Source organism: Synchiropus splendidus, chromosome 15 (assembly GCF_027744825.2).
Source record: "Synchiropus splendidus isolate RoL2022-P1 chromosome 15, RoL_Sspl_1.0, whole genome shotgun sequence".
Taxonomy (NCBI): domain Eukaryota; kingdom Metazoa; phylum Chordata; class Actinopteri; order Syngnathiformes; family Callionymidae; genus Synchiropus; species Synchiropus splendidus.
Genome location: NC_071348.1, coordinates 199,916 through 212,693, shown reverse-complemented (window position 1 = coordinate 212,693; position 12,778 = coordinate 199,916). Strand labels below are relative to the sequence as shown.

The following is a 12,778-nucleotide window of genomic DNA, read 5'->3' as shown; positions in this document are numbered from 1 at the left end:
GAGTCAGAGGAAAGGCCGAGTCCATTTCTGTTTACCACCGACTCCTCCAAGAAGAGCTCCAAGCGCTCCTTCATGGCTGCTATTTTGCCCACAGACAAAGACAGGACCTCCAAAGGTGCCAGGTGTTTCGCCCCCTCCACACTGAACCACACCTTGATCTGATGAAGGAGTGAGATTCAGAGCATCATTCTACAGACACAGTTGCTTCGGCTGAATCGCAACGCTAAATAAGTGCTCAAAACCAGACGCGAGCCTTTGCAACATCACTGGAGGTGGAGCCTAGAATGGTCTTCAGCCTCAGGATCAGAGGAGAAAGGTGAGCTGGACCTTCTAGTGGAGCAGGGAAGCCTGTTCTTCTCACCAAAAGACGAGGAGCTTCATCAGAAATAGCTGAAGCTAGTTTGAAGCTTTGAACGCAGCAGGACTCGGCTTTGAAACGCACACAAGCAGCAAGTGAAAGGGAACAGCTGAGCCGCCTTTAGAGAGTCCAACATCCCCTTCAATTTGACGTTTACGTTTTCACGTTACCCCTCAGTGTTTCGGAGCCTTCGGACCAATAAAAATATGCACGTCACTCTCAAAAACAGCTCATTATTGGCTGCCACTTCCTCTGCCTCAGTGCAGCTTGTTGACATTCGGCACCTCCAGTGATGTCATGAAGGTGCTGGCCAAACAGGTCAGTTGGACGACAGGTCAGTTGGATGATAGGTTTGGACGACAGGTCAGTTGGACGACAGGTCAGTTGGATGACAGGTCAGTTGGATGATAGGTTTGGATGACAGGTCAGTTGGACGACAGGTCAGTTGGGTGATAGGTCAGTTGGACGACAGGTCAGTTGGGTGATAGGTCAGTTGGACGACAGGTCAGTTGGACGACAGGTCAGTTGGGTGATAGGTTTGGATGACAGGTCAGTTGGACGACAGGTCAGTTGGGTGATAGGTCAGTTGGACGACAGGTCAGTTGGATGATAGGTTTGGATGACAGGTCAGTTGGACGACAGGTCAGTTTGGTGATAGGTCAGTTGGACGACAGGTCAGTTGGACGACAGGTCAGTTGGATGATAGGTTTGGATGACAGGTCAGTTGGATGACAGGTCAGTTGGATGACAGGTCAGTTGGGTGATAGGTCAGTTGGACGACAGGTCAGTTGGGTGATAGGTCAGTTGGACGACAGGTCAGTTGGATGACAGGTCAGTTGGGTGACAGGTCAGTTGGACGACAGGTCAGTTGGATGATAGGTCAGTTGGACGACAGGTCAGTTGGACGACAGGTCAGTTGGATGATAGGTTTGGATGACAGGTCAGTTGGACGACAGGTCAGTTGGACGACAGGTCAGTTGGATGATAGGTCAGTTGGGTGACAGGTCAGTTGGGTGATAGGTCAGTTGGACGACAGGTCAGTTGGGTGATAGGTCAGTTGGACGACAGGTCAGTTGGATGACAGGTCAGTTGGGTGATAGGTCAGTTGGACGACAGGTCAGTTGGATGATAGGTTTGGATGACAGGTCAGTTGGACGACAGGTCAGTTGGATGACAGGTCAGTTGGGTGATAGGTCAGTTGGACGACAGGTCAGTTGGATGACAGGTCAGTTGGGTGATAGGTCAGTTGGACGACAGGTCAGTTGGATGACAGGTCAGTTGGGTGATAGGTCAGTTGGACGACAGGTCAGTTGGGTGATAGGTCAGTTGGACGACAGGTCAGTTGGATGACAGGTCAGTTGGGTGACAGGTCAGTTGGACGATCACAGACGAATGACCACTCACCTGCTGCGTTTGCTCCTCGAACCTGCGCACCTCCAGGAGGCTCTCCAGCCGTTTCTGCCACTTGTTGGAGAGGATGACGAGCTTGTGCACCTCCTCGTCCACCTGATTGTAAAGTGAAGACAGCAGGTCTACTGCGTCCCTGCGACACAACCGCGGGGGGGGGGTCAGTCCGCTGACGTTCACTTCAGCCACAGGTGAAGGGCGGGCACCTGTAGTTCTCATTGTCGCAGGACTCCTCCTTCCTGATGCGGGCGAGGATGGTGCCACCTTCCAGACGCAACCTGTTGAGCCCAGCGTCCTCCAGCACGCACCTCATGAGCTTCTTCTGCCGCGTCATCACGTCCGACACCTCCTGAGAGGGACACCAAAGTGACATGAGAACGGCGGGTCAGGTGGCCCGCAGGTGCCGGGACCGACCGCGGCAGTCCGCAGCTCGGCGCCGCTGCTTAAGGAGGTGATGGACTCCTGGAGAGATGAGATGGCGGCGCTGCAGCTGCTGGCAAACGGCTCAATTTTCTGTGAGGGTGGGAGTGAGAAGGGCGTTGAAGATGATCAACATGAGAGTCAATCCTCTACGGCAACTGGCGTCTGAGCTGCTGCCCGGGTCACACCCACCTGTCTGAAGTGGATCCAGTGGCTGTGGTCGTAGTGGAAGGTACCGTCCAGCTCAGGTGTGAGCTGGCTCTGGTCGACGTGCTTCAGCAAGGCCTTCAGCGAGGACAGCGTCTCCGTCTGAGGGCGGAGAACTGGGTTAGACTCCTGTCGGCAGGCGAATCTCCAGGACTTATGTTTCTGGCCAGCGCTCACCGGCAAGCTGGCGTCTCGCTCTGTCCTGGCAGCGCTCTCCTTGTCCGCCAGGATCAGGACGGAGTAAAGTGCGTTCGGTACCAAGGTCTGAAAACACACGTTTCAAACGCAGCATTTACAACCCGCTCAAGTTCAAAGTGGACATGAGCTGTGGTTGGTAAATCATCATCCGAGCGTGTCTTTCGCAAGTGCGTGTGGTTGAAAACAGACAAGCAGGCACAGGCTTCCCACACAAGCCCTTCGCTGAAGAATGTCTGGGAAGTCAGGTGAGTTGTTCTCGTGCAGGCAGAGGTGGCTCACCTGAAGCTCAGACAGAGACGACCACAGAGCAGGAGCCGGCGGCTGTTTCCTGCTGTCGATGACAACGGTCACGCCTCGGTCTCGCCGCTCTTTCCTGAGCAGAGTGAGGCGGCATCAAGCAGACGCTTCAGCTCACACCAGAAAGAGTGTGAAACTCACCGCAGGGTTGAGTAGTAGTAGCCCAGTAAAGAGGTGAGCGTGCAGCTCTCAGCGGCACACACCTGAGCGTGGCTGCACACCTGCAGCACCGCCCTGCCGCCGCGATCCCGACCCCCTGCGAGAGAGTTGCACGCAGTCAAACCCCGTCACAGCCCCAGCACTAACTGGTCTCCACCTGGTAAGATCACAGCACCCGACGCCAGCAGCTCCTGGTTGACCTCCGACGTCATTTTCGGGAGACACTCGGCCAAGGAGCTGGACTTCTCTCCACGGTGTCGCCGGCTCTCACTGTGGTCCTCATGGTGCCCTGCCAAGAGATCAGACAAACTCAGACACAAGCCTCCATCCAACAACCGTAACTCTTCCAGAAAGAGAGCGATTATTAGAGGTGTGACTCATGATGGAGACCAGGTGGAGTCGGGATCTGTGCTGGCTGCTCAGAACTTCTGCCTGCAGGCCACCTTTACAAGAATGCTGCTCCTGACATTCCCAAACAGCAGCGCCGTTTCCAGGGGTAGCGAGAGCCGTAGACAAGATCCATCACTTCAGGAGGGCCCTCACACAAATTACCAGCTGATGGAAGATGGACCCCATTAGTCTGAGGCAAGCTTGTGAGGCAGTGAGAATCAGCCGCGCAAACCCATCTAAAGAGCATCTTCACCCCACCTCAGAGGGTTTGAAGGTCCAATCCAGGTGAAAGAGGAGTTTCCAGGTGTAAGCTATCCACCAGAAACTGTGTTAATATCGCGCAGCACATCGCTGTTCAGTGATGACCGCACTCAACTGGACAACTGTGAGCCAGACAACGGAGGAAAAATGTCGCTCAAAAGGCCATGTGGTCTGCAGGGATGCGCGTCTCGTCTGGTGACACACACACACACCCACTCATCTGCCCTCAGCATCACAACACGGTGTGTTTAACCACCACTCGCCACGGCGCTCCAAATATAGCCACCTCATGATGACTGAAACACACTGATTTCCTCTCTTGCTGAAAAGGACACCATCAGAAAAAAGGCAGACCGAACAAAGAGGAGCGAAGCGTAAAGCCAGGGGGGCGGACACGCTGAGCAACCCGGGCAGAGCCACCGCTCCATCGGTTCTGAAGGCTCAGACTCTGGCAGCTCAGCCTCTATTGTTCCAAACTCCGGTGAATTTCCTGTGCAGCGATGTGACCTGTGTGCCTTCGTTTCCTTTGTTTTCGCAGGATGTGACACGCGGAGAGTAAAGCCTCTGGTGCTTTGTGACTTTTCCACAGACTGGCAGCTTCGGCCTTTACATTTACCCACCGGATCCTTGCGTGTTGTGCGCCTGTCGCAGCTCCGGAGTCATTCACGTTAAGGTTTCAGGTGTCCTCCGTGAAGCTGACTCGCTGTTTGAAAAGCTCCCTTTCACTGGTGACCCCCCAGCGGCCGGTCGCTTCACAAAGGACACTTTTGTAAACGCAGCAACCCATCTGGGATAAGGACACCCCATCCTACTGTACCACATAGTAGGACGCGGGGTCAACAGGGTCGCGAAGCTTTTGTGAGCATGCAACAGAACCCTCCTTCTCAGGAACAGCGACATCTTTAATCCAACAATATTGAGCTGTAAAAGTGACGGATAGAGACGCGCCCGTCGTCCTTTACCCAGTCTGAACCTGAAAGTGAAGTCAAGTTTCCAGGGCTGGGCTGCACATCACAACACAGAGAGGGCCTTGAAAAGCAACCTGTCACCAGTGACGGCGTTCAAGCATCAGTTCACTCCCCACTGAAGACTTTAAACGCTGCCACCCGGTGAGCTGTTGGAGCAGGTCCTGCCGCAGGCTACGATGACATAACCGGCCCCAGAAATCCCAATCCGCACCCGGGTTTGCCGCCCCCCCGGGCACAGATAAGTTGAGAAGCGTGAAAAGCAGATTCCAGCCCTTCATTGTTAGCAGTACTGTAAAGCAGACACCTACCCGGCCGTTCCTTGCCGCCCCTCTTCTCCACACCAGGCGACGCCGCCTCCACGTCCAGCTTGCCAAAGCGCAGCGCGTAGCCATTCACGAGTTTCTTGGGAGAGATGCTCACTGAGCCTCCAGAAGAAGACCTCTCCCGATGGCCTTTCACCTTGCGGGTCCGCTCCAGGGACTTGGATCGCCGCTCGGCCCTTCGCTCCGCGCTGCGCCTCTGCAGATACATCAGCGGCGTGCTGGGCCTGGAGTCGTCTCCACCGAGCCGGCCGCGACTCCGCGATACGCGTTCCCGGGTTTCTGGACTGCTGCCTGGAGTCGGCGATCCGTTTCTTAAAGCAGGACTGTGATCTGAACTTTCCTCCAGCATGGACTCAGAGCTGGACCCGAGACTCATTGGGTTCTGAAGAGCCTCCATGTAGGACTTCCTAAAAAGCCTTCTGCTCTCAAAGGTGCCTTGAGAGTCTCGGGGGATCCTTCGGCGAGGATCCGGGTTACTCGGGTCGGTAGCGAGTGAAAGCATGGCGGGCACCGTGTCTGCGGCGCTGTGGGCCTCCCCACTTGGCCCCAGCTCCGTGATGGGAGCAGAGGCGTCTGTGGTGTCGACATCGTGGTGAGGCGAGGTGGGCTCTGAGAAGGTGGAGTCTGCTCCCTGAGAGAGCAGCGACTCTCTGGAGCTGCGGTGACTATCCAAAGTCCCAGTAGATCCACTGGTGCTGAGATGGCCACGGAAGGCCCCTCTGCTACAGCGGGGCTGCATGGCGGCGTCCCCCACAAACAGAGGCTGGGCCACGTTCTTCCACGGAGTCCGGTACACAGCCGTTCCCGTTGTGAGCAGGCAGTTCTGCAGCGGGTGCAAGCGGCGCTCAGCTACAGCATTCTGCAAGAAGTCAGCGGTGAAGACGCTGCCGTACATGCTCTCGGGGACGGGGATCTCGGCGAGGGCCTGCCCGCTGGCCGACAGGCATTTTATCACCAGCTTGGCACTCTTGCGGCCTAAAGGAACAATCTGGAAGTAGAAGTCCCCTTGCTTCAGCCGGACTTTGTGCAAGGGGGCGAGCTGCAGGACCACCTTCTCGTGGATGCAGAGGGGCCAGCCTTCGTGGTAGAAGAGCAGCCCTCGGAATTTCACCTGAAACAGAGAAGTCCACCAGTCATTTTCTTCATGTTTAAACACATGTTTACCCTCACTAGAAAGGCAAGGTGTTCCACCAGATGAGTCACTAGCTGCTAGCGTTTGACTCAAGAGTCAGGCCTCCTGAAGCTACACTCAGAGAGAGGCTTCAGAGCAAGGGTTCCGGGGCAGGACTCCTAAAGAAACACCACCGGAATATAAACGTCTGAGGCAGCAACGCCGGGTCCTGACGGACGAGGATGTCTCACTGCTTCATTGTCTCCCAGGAACCTCAGCAGTCTGATGGTGGGTCATCACGCAGCCAACAGACTCACTCCTCTCTCAGGTTGCTTAACCGCTTGGATGCCACTGAAAACCTCTGACTGTCACTCTCCCGATCCCCGATCCCGAAGACTTACGCAGGATTCTTGCTGGACTGCCTGGAGGATCCGTTGGGCAGGGAGCAGAAAGTCGATGAAGCAGCGCAGGCCGTCGCCCCGGTACTGCCGCTCCACCACGCTGAAGAGCTGCCACAGAACAGTGGCGGCGGTGACGCCGAAGGGGCGGTACAGGGCCGAGAGAGTGTTCTGGATGCAGCTATCCAGCGATTCCGCGTCCTGCAGGAGAAACGCCGATCAGCTCTGAATCTGAAGCCGCTCCATCCGGAGCACAGTTTGGACTCGACGGATGAGGAATTTAAAAAGGCGAGGCAGCAACGGGTCGAGGCATAAACAACGCACACTGAGTTGCTTCCGGAATGGTTGGCTGGACGGCTGCTCGTGTCCTGGGTCGACGCACATTTGTGTCTGGGATGGCGTGAAACATGGTCCTCCTTACATACTACGGAGAGACACTCATACCCATGATGCACTGCAACAGTCCACGCCGAAGATCCACCGCAAGCGATTCCTTCATCTGAAGAAACTGAGCCTGACCATCACAGAACAATACGTTTCTTACTGACCACGATGCAGCCGGGTCAGGAAGTGGGACTACGTCCATCAGACGGCAGGGGAAACACCTGGGAGCAGTGACGCCACCAAACAGCAGAAATGGAAAGTTCTCACTGGAACACGCTTCTCTAAAAACAATCGGCACCGACCCATCTGTGACCCAACACTCGCTGAGCTCGAGGCTTGGACACTGGGATGACAAAGAACTGAAACACACCTGTCTCGATCGGCGTGCTGATCCGTAAGCTCCAGGTTTCCTAGCACATGAACTTTCTAAGGTTGTCGGGACGTATCTGCCGACATCGGCAGCGCCGTCCTTGCTCTGAGGAAGAGAAGAGCGGAACCACACAGACAGCAGTCCCCCGCTCTTAACCATGGTGAGGAGAGAGACAGCTCAAAGATGCCCTCACACACTTCTTAAAATCAGGCCACTGCTGATGCTCCAGCGGATTTACAGCCCTGCTTCTGCACTTCTCCGCTGGCCGCCACCATCAATTAGGGAGGGAGAACAGTCCAGCGCATGGAGACACAAGACTCATTGTGAAGCCCGCCTCTCTCCGAGGTACGCGCCGTACAGTGTTGGCGTCCCGAAGCAAAACACCCACATCCATTAGCAGCCCAGCGCTTTTTGTGAGAGAGCAAAGCATGAGTCACTGCTGCAGGGGAGCAGCCCAGGCTTTACTGGACCGAAGCTAGCAACGGAAGGAGAGCCAGACAGCGACAGGTGAGGCACGACGGCCAGTCGCGCTCCAGAGTGCCAATGCGAAAATGAGGCGATGAACCTCATTCAGGCCAAAAAAATGCAGCACGGTAAGAAGGAACTGCAGAGAAGGCGCTGCACGGTGCACGCTCCTTGGCATCATAAACACACTGCAGATTTTTTCAGCCACTCAGATCCAAGGGCTTTGTCAGTAGCTTCCTGGGTGACACAAGACTCCAGTGGAACAGATTACACTGCAGGTGTTCAGAAGGTTCTCGCTCCCAGGTGGAAGTTCTCAAGCCACAGCCAGACTGAAGAGAGGAGGGCGCACGGCAAAGAGAGAGCCCCCGACACATTTAGTAGGTCAGAGGCACAAAAGAAGCTGCCTACCAGCTCTCCATCAGAGCGTGAAGCCACCAGGGGGGGTGTAACAGGAGCCCCACGCAGGCTCCTCACTAACCGAGACACAAAAGAGCCTGAGAAAGTTGCCCAGACCTGCTCTGCTGCCAGGTGGCAGGACGTTAACAAAAGAGTCAGGTGTGACGGTTACTTCCGGTGCTACTCCCAACTCAGGTACGCTGTATCTCCGAGGCTGCTGTGTAATAACTGCTTTATTATGCTGAGTGCGGCGAGCCGCGAAGCTAACCGCAGGCAGATGCCCCCCATGGTCTCCTCAGTCAGTGGACTTCAGAACATTTGAATACAGAGGTGTTCCCTTCCCTGGGGGCTCAACCGTCGAGGGTGGACCTCAGATTCCAGCTGCACTTAAAGGGTTGTCACACGGTAATTTCCTGCCACCAACTTAGTCCAAGCAAGCGTGACGTCATCCGTGACTCACGGTCGCCGTGTTTGCGAACAGTCGAGATTCCATTTCTGCAGTTTAATCTGGACTTAGTAACGTTCAGACGGTGTTGGGTTGGAAGTGTTTGGGATATTCCTTCTGTCCCACCTCCATGGCTTCACCTCGGTACAGTTCCCCTGATCCTCCATCACGTCCTCCTGATGAACAGCTGTGTCCTTCAGGATGTCGTTCCTTCACAGTCACCTCCTTTCTGAACCTTCCAGAACCTCCCTCGGCCCAGCGGGCCACAGAGAACAGACAGCACAGCCCGCTGTCAACAAGGAAGGACGCAGAACTGTCTTCTTAAGAAACACATGACTACTGGGGCACATGAAACATAAGCTCAACGCCCCTGAAGCTGTGAGGAAATCATCGGAAACCCTTTCATGAGCTGCTTCTGACTGAGCAGTGGAGCTACTCCGACAAGCACCAGCCGTACAACAGTGAACCGAGCACAGTGCTCGGTCATTCCGGGAGAAAAGCAGTGACTTAGGAGAAGGTTCCAGCTGCTTTGGCGTCAGGTACGCACAAACCCCAGTGCTCCAGCGGCAGGTGAGAGAAGTTGAAAGGTAGAAGATCAGCTGCCCAGCAAGAGCGTTGTACCTTGATACTCAGGTAGTTGTCACAACTGCGTGATTTGGCTCTGGGCTGCATTTTGATCCAAAGCAAAGTTCCTCAGATCCCCAGCGGAGCAGTGGCCAGGCTGTGGGCTCCGGAGCGTAATCCAGCGAAGGTCATGGCTGTCACATGAGCAGGTCCAAGTCTCCGAGCAGACTAAAGTGCAGGAGCGTGTGAGGAGCGCCGGCTTCCCTCGTCACTGTCCCTCCCTCCCTCCCTCCCTCACATCCTCCCCCGCCCTCCGGCTCTCTGCTCCCCCTCCAGCTGCAGCTTCAGCCTCATCATTCAGGGCGAAACACAACCCCCCCTCATCCCTTCCAGCCCCCAGCAGGGGTCGGTCTATGACTAACTCCTCTCCTGACCCCACACCCCCCCTCCCACGGCGGGCCCTCTTTGTCCCGCCGATACAAATGGCCTGGGGTTTCAGCTTATTCTGCTGCTTTTCAAAAGAAAAAAGAAAGGAAGACATCAGCACAGGATCGGTGGCTCGGGTCGCCCCCTTAAATATGGCTGCTTTCGCCGTCACTGACCGACATGTGTTGCACACCTCGGGTCAGATTAACAGCCAGGAATGAAATGAAGTTTCCAGCCAACTTCTTCTTCGGCCAGGACGACGACGGACCTGAAGATGAGCTCAATATTGCGACACTTGCAGCAACAGGTGACCGCTTCAGTCCATGAGCCGCCAGTCTTGGATGAGAGTGACAGCTGAATGACCTCATTCCCACAGTGTTCCTGGAGGTTCATCTGTTTCTTCTACCATTTTGCCAGTCTTTTCTGTCCAAGAAGACAGTGACCTCAAACTGATTATTATTATTATTATGACGAGTGAATGTCACTTCAGGCTTCAGTCCAAAATGACCTCCAAGATGGTTCCCAGTCAGACTGTCGGAGTTGAGCTCCGTTCCAAGACTCAACACAAGAAATGAGAAGAACGTGGTCGACAAGAAGGTATCCTTTGTGAGACGATGGCATTAAAGAGTGAACAGAGGAGGGGGCGTAATTAGATTGGTTTATATTTAGAGGGACGATTCGGGCCAGGCCACAGCGTCTGCAGACATCCATATACTTACAGGGGCCGTTTATTTAGTCTCAGTCTCCAGTGACACCGGGCGACCTACACTCGAGTCATTTCTGCCCGCCTCACACTCGGACACAGCTTTTGATTCCGCTCCAGCTTTTCCCTACATCCTTCTCCTTTCACATTCCACTCCAGCAAATCCACTCAAGTTCAAACTGAAGTCACACCGTGAGAGGAAAGCAGAGCGACGACACACCAACTCTGGCTCCAAACACAAGTTGGGTGATCTCATTCCTGAACACCACCATTCCAAACTCCACACACCAGCTAGCCACGTCAACAGTGAGTGACCTGGAGCGTGCGGTTTGTTTCCACTCACGCAAAAAGTCCCGCTCTTCCTGTTTTCCTAAGCGCCAAACTTAAAATAGCCGACTTCTGGTAAACCTGATGGCAGCCCGATAGAGAGTCCCCCGGGTGGCACAATGGGCCCGAGCACATTAAGCAGTTGTCATCGTCCCAGCTGAAAACATGGAGTGGATTCCCAAAGAAGGAGAGCCGCTGAAGATGGGTGGTCAGCACCAATTAATGAGTGAGCCCACACACACACACAGGCACTCAAACACCAAACTGTGGAATGTCACACCTACCACACTCAGTACCAACCCCACCGTTCCGTCCCCTGAGCTGGACTCACTTTGGATTCTATTTGAATTCAGTCTGATGGGTGACGACAGGACGACCCATCTGGAGCTCAGCTGTTTGAGAAGAAAAGCTCAAGTCAGACAGCCAGCAGAGGACAGAGTGTCGACCCTCCACCAGCTGGAGATCCACCGCGAGATCAGAAAGTCGACCATTCTCTTGCACCATGCCAGGTTCAGTCGGGGCAGCCCTGGGTCTGAGGGTCACTGGAAGGAAGAGCACGCCACCTGTCATGACCCCGCCGTCACATTCCAGCACAAAAGCCGGTGTTTTGTTTGAGCAGGTGAGGAGCAGGACGGTGGAGTTGCAGCAGAAGACCCTCCAGAGATCCCACGCACAGACTTGAGCGGACCTCAGAGGAGCGTGCCATGCAGCGACACATCAGAAGTCTGACTCAGCAATATGAGTAGAGGCAGGTCTTCCATCGACCATTGCAACCGCACATCATCTTGGAACTTCAGGAGGTCTGGTGAAGGTCAAACATACCAAAGACGGAAGCAAGTGGCAGGAGCTCGTGCCGCCTTGTCGAAGATCCAATACAGTTACCACTGAATTTAGTGAGAACGTTTGCTCCCCCGCACTCAGACAGCAACAGAATCACCACTTCTCAACGCCAACATTTTTAGGATAGCACCTTGAAAACAAAGAGCACTCACCTAAAACGGCTCCTGAGCTTGAGAGGGTTCAGCAGCACACGCAGCGGTGGAGCTGCTGACGGTTGCCTCACCAGAGGGGTAGACCTGCCCCCGAGTCCGACGTGTTCCATCAAACACACCGGGAAGCATCACAATGTTCCAACCCCCGCAGGCATCCCAATTCCTCGGCGGGGCGTCTCCCTGCTCCTTTATCTACACCCATCTCCTCTGGTGCGCAGCAACTCCACTGCCATGTCGACAAGGTCTACACCAGTGTTTTCAGCCAGTGTGCCGTGGGAAATGTTCCCGCTTCACCCAATTCGTTCGGTATGGTGGCATTAAATATGAACAACTAGAGCTTGTTGTCGATCGACCAACGTGAGCAGATCACATTCTTTCTATACACTATGGATCTATGCTGATGCTACTCATCCATTGCTTCACAACGCTCCTCTTCCCATACGCTCACAGCGAAGAAGCCAGTCAAACGGCCAACATCGACTAGTTTTTTTTTTACGCCTGATGCGCCTCTGACCTGAAGAACGATGGATTGTTAAAACTGTCAGCGCCGCAGAGCTAACGTGACGTCTCCCTTCCAAACGTTGACACTCGTAGACTATCAAAGTTTGTGTCGTGGTTTAAAAGTTGGCTAAAAAAACTAAAGGCGGAACCCAATAAATGCGCTCCAAAATGTGGCGACATTAAATATGAACAACTGGAACTTGTTGTCGATCGACCAACGTGAGCAGATCACATTCTTTCTACACACTATAGATCTAAAGGCGGAACCCAATAAATGCGCTAGTCACTCTGAACGTCACACATCTGCAGCCTCGCAGATCACGAGCAGCTCTTTGGTTCTTCCCACAGATCTATTCCGAGGGGAAGAAGAAAGGCAGAAGCAGAGAACAGAGGCAGGGAGTGGACCACAGGGAGGGCGGGGTGTTTCCTGTTTCCATTGCTCTAATTATACTCGTCTCGTGGGCCCGTGAGGAAGAGGAATTTTGACCTGCCAGTCCACTATCTCGTGCTAGTTTTGCTTTTCAGGAGAGAGGAGGCACAAACGGCAGCGTGAAGGACAAGTTCAGTCAGGACAGGTAAGGTGGGTGACATGTCCATGAGATGTGACGGACGACTCGGATTGAGCCCCTCGACCGGACTGTGGATGCATCTGCTTCAAGAGGTGGCGAGTCCAGCTCCTGAGCCTGTTCCACACGGCAACCACCTGAG

At 54.5% G+C, this 12,778-nt stretch overlaps 1 protein-coding gene across 4 annotated transcripts in view; it reads right to left on the bottom strand.

Annotated features, from left to right (window-relative positions):
• The window catches only part of zgc:158766 (uncharacterized protein LOC100009641 homolog), a 20,206-nt gene extending 7,428 nt beyond the window's left edge, over nucleotides 1–12,778 (bottom strand). The window contains exons 1-12 of one of the 4 annotated variants that reach the window (XM_053843960.1): nucleotides 9,179–9,344; nucleotides 6,501–6,698; nucleotides 4,974–6,099; nucleotides 3,204–3,335; nucleotides 3,029–3,143; nucleotides 2,870–2,963; nucleotides 2,570–2,656; nucleotides 2,378–2,494; nucleotides 2,180–2,278; nucleotides 1,972–2,114; nucleotides 1,763–1,901; nucleotides 36–158 (exon numbers count right to left, since the gene is read on the bottom strand). In XM_053843960.1, coding sequence (XP_053699935.1) covers nucleotides 36–158; nucleotides 1,763–1,901; nucleotides 1,972–2,114; nucleotides 2,180–2,278; nucleotides 2,378–2,494; nucleotides 2,570–2,656; nucleotides 2,870–2,963; nucleotides 3,029–3,143; nucleotides 3,204–3,335; nucleotides 4,974–6,099; nucleotides 6,501–6,698; nucleotides 9,179–9,229 — 2,424 coding nt within the window. In that variant the 5' untranslated portion in view covers nucleotides 9,230–9,344. Of the gene's footprint in view, nucleotides 1–35; nucleotides 159–1,762; nucleotides 1,902–1,971; nucleotides 2,115–2,179; nucleotides 2,279–2,377; nucleotides 2,495–2,569; nucleotides 2,657–2,869; nucleotides 2,964–3,028; nucleotides 3,144–3,203; nucleotides 3,336–4,973; nucleotides 6,100–6,500; nucleotides 6,699–7,251; nucleotides 9,113–9,178; nucleotides 9,345–11,569 lie in introns of those variants that run through there. The other 3 variants (XM_053843958.1, XM_053843962.1, XM_053843961.1) reach the window with 3 other exon arrangements.